At 40.7% G+C, this 13,180-nt stretch overlaps 1 protein-coding gene across 3 annotated transcripts; it reads right to left on the bottom strand.

Annotated features, from left to right (window-relative positions):
- Nucleotides 1-9,210: 9,210 nt before the first annotated feature.
- On the bottom strand, nucleotides 9,211-11,905 carry LOC135707351 (zinc finger protein 62 homolog). Of its 3 annotated transcripts, none has more exons than XM_065229165.1 (3): nucleotides 11,413-11,905; nucleotides 10,180-11,353; nucleotides 9,211-10,109 (listed from the first exon to the last, which is right to left on the bottom strand). In XM_065229165.1, the coding sequence occupies exons 1-3, from the start codon at nucleotides 11,770-11,772 to the stop codon at nucleotides 9,424-9,426; spliced, it is 2,220 nt and encodes a 739-aa protein (XP_065085237.1). In that variant the 5' UTR covers nucleotides 11,773-11,905; the 3' UTR covers nucleotides 9,211-9,423. The 3 variants fall into 3 exon arrangements, with proteins under 3 accessions (XP_065085237.1, XP_065085239.1, XP_065085236.1); XM_065229167.1 differs by having other exon boundaries at nucleotides 10,180-11,341; XM_065229164.1 differs by having other exon boundaries at nucleotides 10,180-11,356; nucleotides 11,413-11,904.
- Between the last annotated feature and the right edge of the window lie 1,275 nt (nucleotides 11,906-13,180).

The following is a 13,180-nucleotide window of genomic DNA, read 5'->3' as shown; positions in this document are numbered from 1 at the left end:
TAATTCAATGTGTACACGTAATTTTTACAATCGAAAACCCAAACGCCTTCCAATTTATTTGAGAAACTTTTACGAACTTTTGTACCAAGGTTTTCATTTTTTTTTGCGAGTCGTGTTTACCGATTCGGTGATGATTTTGAATTTACAAATTGTCAATGGTAACAGCAATTTAAATAATGCATATATCAACACAAACTAATCATTTCAAAGTTTACAACAACAGTAGCTCGTAGAAGTAATCAAATTTTGTATGACCTATTAACTAAAACCTACATCGTTCGTCAAAAGATCAATGAGAAAAATATAGTGCGTTTCATTTGTAATGGTACCTACCCATTTAAATACCAATGTTAGATTGACACCAAAAATTACATAACGTTCGATATAAAAAAAAAACCTATGCCATTTTCATTCGAAATCTAGAATTCTTTAACTTTTGCAAACTCCCGCCGTGCTAGTTTCTGCATCACTTTGTTTTGGACTGTAGCTAATTGTACCATAGAAGTAAATTAATCCTTATCACTCAATCTCACACACACACACAGACACATAAACACACCAAAAGCTAAACAGTTTTATTACAACTTCTACTATAAAACTATATTCTACTATTAAAGCGAGTAATCTGTAATCTGCGACGGTAAAAAAAAAGAAAACCACACAAGCCCACACTTATTCACAATAGGCAACGCCAAGCAAGCTAACAGTGAATCAAGCAAACACATACTATTATTGAAAAAAATTGAAAACAAAAGAAAATCAACGCTAAAAAAAGTGAAACAAGCAAAGCAAAACATTAAAGAAGAAAACAACAAAAAAAAAACAAAGTATTACTATCGAAGCATGTCAATTTCCTGCTGCTGTAAGGGAATACCCGTTCGTTCGTTCGTTCGTAAGTCGCGGTAAATTTGCGTAGTTTTTTTTTGTTTCCTTTTCGTGTAGATTGTATAAGGGGTACATACAACACCAAATGGGGAAAATTGTTAGTTGCAGGGCAACGAAGAATGTTTTCTGATTTTTATTGTTGTTTGTCGTAATTTGTGAGCAGCATGACGGCAGGCAGGGGACAACGAGTCTATCCAACTTCCCTGTGGCCGTATTTCCCATTTACAACTGTGCAATGGATTTTATTTAACTTTTATTTGTTTGGTCAGAGCAGAAGCCAATGATCAGCTTCGTTGCGGTTTCGAAGACTTTCGAACATATTTCCATTTCTTTTTATTGTGGGCAGTGTTTGTTCCTTAATGTGGCATGGAAGTTGGTGTTTCATAAATAAGTTCTTGTAAAAAAAAGCTGGAAGTATAATATTTAATAATGAAAGCGAAAGCGAAATTTAAAAAAAAGGTACATACAAAAATATATGAAAAATAATGTATAAAATTTAATGCGGTGCGATTGATTTTTGATGACCAGTCCTCTGTCTGTTCTTTGGTGGGTTCAATAAATAACAAGGAGTATAGGGAACCAGCTATACTACAAGCGCATCTTCTAAATAACACGCCAAATCTGTTTTAAATCCTCCGTCTAATCGTGGTATTCCGTTATCTTGATCGAGAACATTCGAAGGTCATTGTCATTTTCATAGCTCAGCTCAGCACTAAGATGGGTGAGAACCAACTAAACCTAAGTCTCGATATTGAAGGCACCATCGAATTAACCCATTCCTTCCCAGAAGGTTTTTTTTTTTTTTTTTGTTATTTTGATATTTTGAGGACGACGAAGAAGGATCGTCCCTTCGCGATTCAATAAACGGCGAATGAGAACGACCCAAATTTGAGTTTAGTTCACTCCTAATCGCCAAAAGTGCAGGAACTCAGTGATGAGTAAATTTGCCACACAACGTAGTGTGCGTACGATAAACTTCAGCAATCTCTATGTGATATAAACAATGTGAATTTATCGTCTCTTTCGTTTGCTGTTATATGGTTGACGGAGTGTGAAATCAAACTATGTCGTCCATTTAAACAGCGGAAGAACGAGAGAGATTTAAAATTCACACGGTCAAGTCGGAGGCGGAAAAGGATCAAATCAAAAGAATTTCGGTCGATGGCTGGTAGGTCGAGACGAGGGGCTTTCAATACTACGCAGTCTGCTGACTCAGTATTTAAAATCTTGCCATTACTGCATTCATTACTTTAAACACACTTTGAATTTCATTAAATACTTTAATTACTGGTATTTTGATTACTTTCAATACGCTTGAATTATGTTTCATTATTTTAATTATCGTTAATTATTTGATGATTACTTTCAATACCGCTAACAGTATTAAAATTAAAATTATTACTGCCTTCAAAGTATTTAAATTACAACGATGTATTTTAAATATCACGCACTCATACCTGGAAGGGCGCGCCCCTCGGGTCGAGATCATACGAAATAAATGCATGGGTTGAGAGCATCATACGGAGAGTACCAGAGTGAGCTTCTGCTGGTTTATCAATCGGGGAATGGTATGGGTTTTGATAGGGCAAGTCAGTTGAATTCAAGTGACTTGAACGCGAATTGAACGTGTAAACCATGCCATTCAACTGACTTGATCAACTCACTTGAATTGAAAAAAAGTTGAACCAGGCTCAACTTTTCAAGCCAATTGAATTCAGCTGAGTTGATCATTTGACTTGCCTAGTCTAAACCCAGCTTAAGGGTTCGAAAGGGTTGACACGATCGGGGTTTATGGGCCGTAGAACTCGGTATGACACTGAGAAATGCAAGCTGCTAGATCTCTAATCCGGTCTTATTTAGTCCGCGATAATGTCCATGCCATTTCAATGGGGGAGGTTGTTCATTGAAACTTCCGGTCCGCTTCGTAGCATAGTGCTTGCTAAGAGGTGCCAGGTGGTAACCCACTGATTACCTTACGATCGGCCAAATTTGGAAGACGTCTGCATAGAATTGTCTCACATTGTAATATTCCGCCAACTATATCACAATCAATTGCGAGTAGCTGAGCGGAATGGAGACAAGGAAAGCATTTGGTACAGGACCAAGTCTCTCCCGGTTGGCGCCAAAACAATGAACCTGGATGCAACTGGATCAAGTTGTCATGGGGCACGAAATGATCCTGTTGCATGGCTTGGAGCTGTTGCAATCGAGGAAGGGGGGGTTGGTGCTAATGTTTGATTTGTTTTTGTATAATTTCAGGTGTTAAGGTGGCTCGCTGCCTCTGGATAGTGGGTTTGACGGTGGTTCAGCAAGAATAATTCTGAGACGTACGGGAATGCAATAAACGTGTCAAATTAACTGCATTGGTAACGAAAACACAGAGGAGCGTACACCTGATGTCACACACCAAGGTGATGGTAATAAGGTCGGTGATAATATGACATTTACACAAAAGCGGACATCAAATCAGATTGGTGAACGTACCAAAATTCGAAACTTCGATTAAAACGTGGAATCTGTGCAGCACCAATGGAGAACACCCAAAAGTTGCAGGTCTCATCAACCGCTGCCTGCGGTATATATCTTGTGGCTGGTGGCCTCACAAATGGATCTCAGATGTAAATGTCATCAGAAGCCGATAGCAATAGAAACGAAGTCTGCAGGCAAGCGTTTGATTATGAATTAAATCCGCCAGAACATCGCAGCAAAGGCAAATACTAAGGCCACGGAGCGTCAACAAGTAAATTAAGCAAGCCGATAGGAATTTGTCTTGGGACCAGGTCAAGCAGCTGCCCAGAATGGAAGTCTTTCACGTTGGCCCTGTGCACCTCTGGATGTTCCCAGATATTTTAGTACGACGACGATGGACGTTGCCCCTTGGAACGGAATGAAAGCGAACAAACATGATGTTGCACAACAAGCCAACGTGTTTTTTTTTTCTTCAGCAAAACAACAACATCCTCTATCTCTCTTCTTTATTCTTTTAATCTCTTACAATCCCCTAATCGGACGCTAGTGGGACCAAAAAGCCTGTTAGTGAAAGGAAAGTCGTTATGCTATACGGTCTAGCATAGGCTACGACTAAATTTCCGTAGGTTCATGCCTGGCTTAAGGGCAGATCGGTAGGCAGTAGCCTGCCAGGGTGTGAACTGAGCAATAACAATAACAATAACAATAACAATATGATCTTTGACAGTGTGCAAAGAGTGTATAATTTTGCCATTTTTTTATGCATTTCAGTTTAGAGTAGAGTTAAAGATATAGAACCAAAACATTCTAGTACATTTAGTGTTGCCATATGGTACAATCAATTAGTAGTGTTGCCATGTGGTACAATCCAGTAGTAGTGGTGTTGCCATGTGGTACACTGAAAAATTGCAATAGCAGGTTAGTCACCAAAGTTTTCGAGCCGCTCCGTCTGTCACTTCGTTTGTGCTACTAATGGATTGTACCACATGGCAACACTAAATGTACTAGAATGTTTTGGTTCTATCTCTTTCATTCTACTCTAAACTGAAATGCATAAAAAAATGACAAAATGATACACTCTTTGCACACTGTCAAAGAATCATTGTACACAAAATCAACTTTGTTCAAATCAAAACAAAAAAACTAACCCAAGCTTCCAAGAAAATTCTATTACAGTGAACCACATTATTTTAATGGATTTCTTCGCCAGTTAGTCGCCTGTTACTTCGTTTTGCTGGTACTCTCTTCGGTCCCAAGCTAATCGATTCACCCCTCGAAACATAGGAAAATCCACTAACCCCTCATTTTATCTGTCAAACTTTCATAACGAATCAAAACAAACATTGTGTAGTACTATAATTTCGACTAGAATGGGGTACGTTAATCGATTTGCTTGGGACCAATAGGCTAGTCAAGTAGTAAGCCAATTTAAAATCGTTAGTTTCGCATTGATTGTTGGTTTTACTATTCCGGACAACATTAGAAAGAGAAAAGAAGACAAACTAGTCAAAAGTAGGTAAAAGGGCCGTTTGGGTATTTTTTTCTTACCGTGTAGTTATGAACAAACCGAGGGGGGCGACACATCTAAATCTCAATGCTAGATGCTCGAAAAATCTCACACTAGCGAATCAATCTTCTAAAAATCTTCTTTAATTTCTCGCATCTACTTACATCACGCATCATCTTTTTGCAGGAAAGCTTCGGAATCGCCATGAATCCTCTTTCTATCTACTCAGCGTACGCGCAGCTAGCCACAGCAAACCACAATCTTTCCTGCATCGTAGATAGAGTCGTCCCAACAATCAATACGAAACTTTTTTATGTTATGACCATGCTTGAATGTATTTTTTTTACCATAGTTGATAAGGTTTAAATCATTGGGGCTTCATCCAGCCTGTTGATGTAAATAAATAAAATAACAAAAAATAACAAAACTAACGAATTTAAATTGGCTCACTACTTGACTAGCCTATTGGTCCCAAGCAAACGATTAACGTAGCCCATTCTAGTCGAAATTCTAGTACTACGCAATGTTTGTTTTGATTTGCTATGAAAGTTTGACAGGTACAATGAGGGTTTATTGGTTTTTCCCAGAGAGAATAGGTAGAGAGGCGAAGAGTGTGAAGCAAAAAAACCTTATCGAACTGTCAAACTGGTATCCTATCGAACAAAATAAACAAAAGTTGATGTTCCCCAATTTAGCGAAGGCAAGTATTGTAATCGCTGCGAATATATTTGTTCGAATATATTCTCTCTGGTTGAAAAAAGTCACTAGAAGTGTGCGCTTCAGAAACAGTTGCCAGAACTTGTAGGATGGAATCATAATAAAAAGAGTGCTGCCGTTTCCACGGTTTTTCACTCTTCGCCTCTCTACCTATTCTCTCTGGTTTTTCCTATGTTTCGAGGGGTGAATCGATTAGCTTGGGACCGAAGAGAGTACCAGAGCTGAGCCAAAAAGTTGAGCACATTTCTTCGGGACCTTCTGGTCTTAGAGTTACCTCTATGGTCGTCCCCCTCGGAACAAACTGTGGCTCGAATAAGAAAGTGACAGACAATAGAGCTAATAAACTATAGAGGAAGAATAGCGCTGCCGTCGCTGTCAAAAAATCTTTTCCTTACATCCTGGGACGGGACTTGACAATCGGGTAGCGATTTCGAGCCAATTTGCTGTCAAATTCGAGCCAGTTGCTGATTGGTCGATTTGACAGTAGCAATCGTGGAATAAAAAGGATAGAGGGATCGCATCAATCTGACTGACAGTGATGCCGGAACCAATGGTGACGTCAATGGCGTTGTTAATAGTTTATATTTGCGAAAGGAAAGTTGGAAAATAGGGTCCGCGGCGTGTTTTAAGAGATGGATATTATTGTTTGTTTATGGTTGTTTTTATTGTGTTAAGCAAAAATGATGACAAGGTGCTAAACTGCGGTAGAAACTCCGAATCAAATTAAAATTAAAACAGAAAAATCAGTTTGCAATCCTGGCATCATTGGTCAACTCCGTCAAACACCATGTACTAATTTTCGACGGGCATTCATCAAAAACATTAAGAAGAGTGAGAAGCTGGATTGTCAAGTCCCGTCCCGGCTTACATCTACTAGGGACACAACTGTCAAAGCGAGAAAAAAACTATGCAGTTTGACAGTTCTGTACTCGCTATTATTCAACATCGGAACAAAGGGAACACTAGCGCTATTCTTCCTCTATAGTATATTAGCACAAACGTTTGTGATATTAACTCTATTTGACAGTTTATGATTTAAATTTTATTGATATCCGTTCAATGAAATGGAGAATGGATTACTTTCGTCCCCCTTGCGGAAACCCCTATTCATGCATAATCTGCCATAGCTAGTCTCGATCGATTGTGTTATATTCACTAGAAACCGAGGAGTATAAAAATCATTGCTAGTGCTAGTGATGCCAGGATTGCTTTGATGTTTATCTTGTTGCCAAATTCATTTTTTTTTCTCCGCTGGTAATACCATTTGTAAACGTTGCAGATTGGAACCGCTTTTGACAGTTCGATTGGAATCATAACAGTTTCTCCGCTGGTCTCTCTTACACGGTAACCGCAAAATACCCAATAATGACTACAAAGTAAGCATTTTCGAGGGAAACTGAGACTACCCATTAAATGAGAAAAATTTTACTAAAATTATTTCGCCACCTATATGACACCAACGCAAACCATCAACATCACCGGATAGGGGAAACTTTCCCCTTCCCGATGATATTGTTAGTTTGCGTGGGCGAGTATCAGTTAGCGAGAAGAGGGACTACAAAGGTTTGTTTACTAAAAGCTTGTATGCCCTTTTCACATGTGGCTCTTGATTGGCAAAATAAAAGCATTTCAGTGCCAACATTTCAAAGGGGCGTAATTGCATTTGTAAACAATGGCTTTAGTCGTCGATTTCTCGCGAATGAAAGCTCACTCATGAAAATGAATGACACCAGCACGCAGATGAATGTTTCCTGTATCAACTAACATTTGTAATTTAGAGGGGTGGGTTTTCATTTGCGAGAAATCGACGACTAAAGCCATTGTTTATAAATGCAATTACGCCCCTTTGAAATGTTGGCACAATTACAACAACAGGTAGATGAATGTTTCCTCTACCAGCTATCATTGTTAATTTTGAGGAGTGTGCTTTTATTTGCGAGAAATCGACGGCTAAAGCCATTGTTTACAAAAGCAATTACGCCCCTCTGAAGTGTTGGCACTGAAATGACCAGAAACGCTTAGGATTTCTGCGAAGAGATGACTACGTACGAAATACATTCGTCAATATTCAGGAAGCTGTTGTATTTCCTATTATAGACATGAGATAGTTATGCGTATAACGGTATAGTCACAGACAAACAGATATAACACTCGCAAGTTGTTCATCGAACAAGCGTATAACCAACATATAACCATATAGAGGCAACTCTAAGACCAGAAGGTCCCGAAGAAACGTGCTTAACTTTTTGGCTCAGCTCTGGTACACTAATAAAAATTCAATGATTATTTTTATGTGTCCCACAAAGGAATTTTTTCAATGTGATAAACAAATGTTATATATGTGTTGGACACATAGTTATTATGTGTACACATAAAGTTCATATGTAATCACACATACTATATATTTGACTCATAAATTTCATGTGTACTTCTGAGTAGATTCTGTTTACGTGTGGACACATGAAAATCATGTGGAATTTTACATGGAAATCCACCAATAAAAATGTGTCGAATTTTATGAGTGTACTATCTTCGGTCCCAAGCTAATCGATTCACCCCTCGAAACATAGGAAAATCCAATAACCCCTCATTTTATCTGTCAAACTTTCATAGCGAATCAAAACAAACATTGTGTAGTACTAGAATTTCGACTAGAATGGGGTACGTTAATCTTTTGCTTGGGACCAATAGGCTAGTCAAGTAGTGAGCCAATTTAAAATCGTTAGTTTCGTATTGATTGTTGGTATAACGGTCAATTTAAAAAGTATCGTAGTTGGTAGTATCGCCACCTGTGGCGCGCATAGTTAATTCCCTTGCGTTTGACGTTTACACACTACCGCCATCTGTTACGCCGTACTGCTCACCACAGTGTGCTCAACAGATGGTAGTATCGCCAGTGGTAAGCGTTACTACTTTCTCACCCCAATGGGTCTGGGTTCAATCCCAGTCGAGGTCGGTGGGATTTCTCTGAGGCATAAAAACCTCTGGTCACGTCTTCCTTCGGAAGGGAAGTGCAGCCGTTGGTCCCGGCCCATGTGTGTTGTGAATGGGTGCGATATACTACGCAGGTGTGGAAGCTGCCTTCCTGCACATTCGATTGCCGTCAATGGATGGCAATCGATATCCGTTGGTGATTGGCACTAGATTGCGGAACAGAAACCGTCGTTAAATAAAGTAAAGAAGAAGATGGCGATAATGTTTTACAGTGAGAAATATTCAATTTGTTATGTATGTTTGTCTGTGGTATAGTAACGATAGAACGATTTGGTCCTGTACCGTTTCCGTCAACACAGGTGCCCATTGGACCACGGTGGCTGTGGCCATAGGTACAAATTCAGCCATGATATCCCAAATCTTTTGGTTGAAATATTCATGAGAAGGTAATTGCTACAGGAAAGTTGTACAGCGAATACACTTGTACGACAAACTATGAACATGAGCATTATTTGTATAATAAATTATGAGCACATCCTAAAACTATACAAGTGTGACCATGGATTTGCTTATAATTTAATATACAAATAATGCTCATGCTCACAGTTGGTCATATAAGTGTACCCGCGGCTTTAATGAAACCTACGTTTACTTCGGCTGTGACATACTGCAAATGAACTTTACTTTCTGCTGCTGGATGCTTTCTTATATATTATACACTCTTATCAAATAACTGACATACTCTTCTGTATGACACATACTTCCTGATTCAGTTGAAATCCTCCATCCGTTCCATTTTCATGTTCAACAATTATAAACCCATACAATTCTTACCGACTAACACATCTACTGCTAGATACTAACATAAGTCTTTCCAACACAACTGCAGCAGCTCATCGATCGAACTGCTCTCACAAAGTCTCCATTCGGACACGTTCCGCCGGTTGTTCGAGCTTAACGATCGATAAGCTCCCGAAGAACCGCTCCTTGTCACTCATCGGTTTCCGCTCTGCCACCCTTCGCGGGTCAGGATTTTTGCGCATGTGAGCTGAACCGGACGGCTGCAGCTGAACCCCGCCAGGTCGATGGCCGTTGGCTACATGCGCATCGAATTTGTCCTTCTCCTGGAATATCTGCGGACAGGAAGAGCATTGGAATATTTCCACTTTCTTTGGCTGGATCGAATCTCCCCCGCCGCGATGGGTTCGAAGATGCACGGTCAGGGCTTTTAGCTCGAGGAATTTAGCCGAGCAGATCTTGCATTTGTACATGATGGAACCGTGCTCGCCCGGCCGTATGTTCTGAGCGGAATGCGTCAGCTCGTGTTTCTGCAGAGAACCCCGGTAGCCGAACCGCATCCGACATACCTTGCACTCGAAGGGCTTCGTTTCGCTATGGCTGTTTTTAATGTGTGTCTGCAGCAGGCAGTTGTACATGAACGTCTTTTGACAGAGATCACATTTGGGCATTGGCCCACCGGATCTTGCTTTCTGTGTGGATTCGCCGTCCGATTGGGATTGCGAGTACTCAGAGGGGTCCAGATCGACGACCATCGGTTCGTCGTCGGAATTTTCATCTTTTGCCGAGTCAAATTGAGCTAAAATATTAAATAATGACGTTTGATAAAATTGAAATACTACTGAAGTGTGTAGTGAAGGTGATCTTACCACTATTGTCCTGCGTGCCTGAAACGATGTTCAACTGCAGTTCCTTGTGCAGTTTCTTCTGGTGCTTCAGCAGCAATTCCCGTTCTTCAAACTCTTGATCGCAAATCATGCAAGCGAAAGCGACATCAACGTCACTTTTCTTCTTCACATTAACATTGCTCAAATCTAAGTTGGCACCTAAAGCCTCATACGAACTGGAATTGGCAGAATCCTTCTTGTTCGGTAGCTGGGCTTGCAATTCCTTCTTGACCAACTGTTCCAGCTCCTGGCGTTGTTCTTTCTCCTTCTCGAACGCCAACAACTCATGCATTTTCATGTGCGTATTAAGGACACTCTCCCTGGCAAACGCTTCCTCGCAAATAATACATTTGTAGTCATTCTTTTCCCTGGTTTCTGTCTGCAACAGTTCCTGCGGATGGAACCGTCGAACGTGCATCGTTTGGGCCCGTTTACCGGGCAACTTCTCATCGCAGTACTCACAAGCCCACTCGCTGTCCGGATTACCAGATTCGCCCTCCCCTGCTGGCTTTTCCTGATGCGTTTTGGCATGCTGCGTCAATTGAGCACGGGTCGGGAACCGGTACAGGCAGATATCGCACTTGAATGGCCTATTGTAGGCAACGTGAACATTCTTGTGTCGCTTGAAACGAACCAGTGAATTGAAAGTCTTCGAACAAATCTGGCAGGTGTAAACCGTATCCACATCGTCCTTTTCATCTAAAATTGCATCGATTTTAATGACCCCGATTCCATGGGTCAATGCCTTATGCCTTATCAGGCGAATCTCCGTCGTCAGAGTGTAATGGCACACGTCGCATTTGAATGGCTTAGTCGGATCGTGCTTAGTGATAATGTGCGACCGACATTGGCTTTTGTAGGGAAATTCCTGCTCGCAAATAGTGCACGAGTGGTTACCCTTGTCGTTCAGTTTATAATGTTCTTCGAAAAGCGACTCGTTTGGATCAACGGTCGAAGCCATCTCCTCGAGCAGCTCAGTCGTATTTTCCATCTGTGTGCTTTCTGCTTCCGGAAAATAGTGATCCGGCAACATGAACGATAAATCTCCGGGATCTCCGGTTGTATTTTGATTGAAATCCTGTTCATCTGGGTCCAATACTTCCTGTTTGATCATTACTCCTTCAGGAACCTGTTGGATTTGTTGCTGAAGCTGCTGCTGCTGTTATAAACAAAGTTAAGCCATATTGAATAGAAATCAAAGTACTATTTCCATACCTTCTTCCTAAAGTCCACCCTCTCCCGCAGCTTATCGTCGCTGCGGAGACAAGTCTGGTGCAGTTCGTATGCCGCCAGCAAACGCCACTTGCAGCTACGGCAAATCCGTTCCGGCACCCCTCCCGATAGCATCTCGCGTTGGCCGAGCGGGGTGCAAATTGCCACCAGGATGCCGTAGAGGCTTTTGTCCTCGTACTCTCCGACGGTGGTGAAAATCGATTCCATCGCCGCTTTGGTTTCGCCCGGCACCGCCGCCAGCGTACCTCCGTTGACCAGGCAGACGCGGCAAATGTTGGGACCGCTGGCCGACGGGGGATTTACACCTGCTGTACCCTGACTGTTCGATGAACGGGTTTCCATTTTGTCGTGCGAACTCGAGGAAATCGAGAACAGTTTATGCTTTATATGAAAACAAGATTGGATTATTTGTTTTCCGCATAAAACAACACTCGCACAGGAAGCTTTAAATGAATGAAGTAACGCGAACGCGATTTTTTTTTGTTGCCTGGCATGCGCTTCCAGTTCACGCATAATATTTGAAAGGGCCTATCAGCTTTTGTGAACAAAACTTGTAAGGCCCTTTGCTTACGAACCGAACTACGCCTAAAGAAACCAACTACACCATCGGGTAGGAAAAGTTCTTCCCTTCCCGATAGTGGTCTTGGTTTGCGTGGGCGTACTTCAGTTCGCGAGTAAAGAGCCTTACCAGTTGTGTTTACTGATGTTGCTGTTGATAGGCCCTTTTCAAATGTTACGCGAGATTTGACAAACAAAAATGAATAACGCTCGAGTGATGGTTGTTTTGAAAAAAGGGACGCGGGAGACGTGACGTTTGTGGAAGCCTCGACTGTGACCAGCCCCAATGACAGATCATCGATGACAGGACCGACCAAGGTGAGTACATATAGGTATTATAATTAAATATGAAACTGAATATAATATATTCAGTTTCATATTTAATTATAATGCCTATATGTACTCACTTTGGTCGGTCCATATTATTGCTCCATATTATGGAATATATGGACCAGTTAAAGAAGAAATAAAGCAAAACCAAAAGTTATGTTTTATAAACATACCTATAGAATATAAATGAAATTATAACCTTTTTGAAACCAGCTTGCTTAGCTTGACAGAAACTGCCAACGCTCTCAGGATGAGAAGCATGAACGATTCCACTACCTGTTTTTTTTCGTGGCTAGTGTCACGTTATCTAGACACTGTTTAGAATGCGAATATGTAGCTCCTGAAATACCTTCCTTGATTATTTATTTAATAAAGTGAAAGCAATTATTTTAACTTACGTCGGAATACTTCCAAGTTGACTCCGGGTGCTTCATTCAGAAAATCTGCAATGAGCTTTAGTTCGTCTACTACGATAGGCGCCATTTTTGCTTTTGTATATGTTTGTCTTATGACTTTTTCGCACAAATGACAGCATTGAATTTCATAAGGCGCGTCAATGAAAATCCAATGTACGACGATCTTACGTTGTTGTAAAGATAATCATACGTAATATATGGAAAGCATAGTTGCCTTATGAATTCTAAATTTTGATTTTTTGTGCAGCTTCATAAGACGGAACTTAAGAATTTTGCTAGTCTAGTTGCCTGAGTCTGTGCCACAAATGGGAAAGAGACTGAATTGGGTAAAGAGGCGACGTCTTATCCATTTGACAGGTCTTCTACTCGATTGGAATAACTTTTCCTATGACTTTGACAGATAATCCATTGTTCCAATTATGACATAGAGGTAACTCTAAGACTAG

The sequence above is a fragment of the Ochlerotatus camptorhynchus genome, unplaced genomic scaffold, assembly GCF_037179485.1.
Source record: "Ochlerotatus camptorhynchus isolate MF236.1 unplaced genomic scaffold, CSIRO-AGI_Acam_v1.1 ptg000308l, whole genome shotgun sequence".
NCBI lineage: Eukaryota > Metazoa > Arthropoda > Insecta > Diptera > Culicidae > Ochlerotatus > Ochlerotatus camptorhynchus.
Note: the sequence above shows the minus strand (reverse complement) of the source record. Positions and strands in the feature narration are given on the sequence as shown.

Coding starts and splice junctions, on each gene's coding strand:
- LOC135707351 (XM_065229164.1), bottom strand. CDS start 11,772: ATGGAAACCCGTTCATCGAACAGTCAGGGTACAGCAGGTGTAAATCCC. Junction 11,357..11,412: donor GGGTGGACTTTAGGAAGAAG/GTATGGAAATAG, acceptor TGTTTATAACAG/CAGCAGCAGCTTCAGCAACA. Junction 10,110..10,179: donor AGGCACGCAGGACAATAGTG/GTAAGATCACCT, acceptor TTAATATTTTAG/CTCAATTTGACTCGGCAAAA.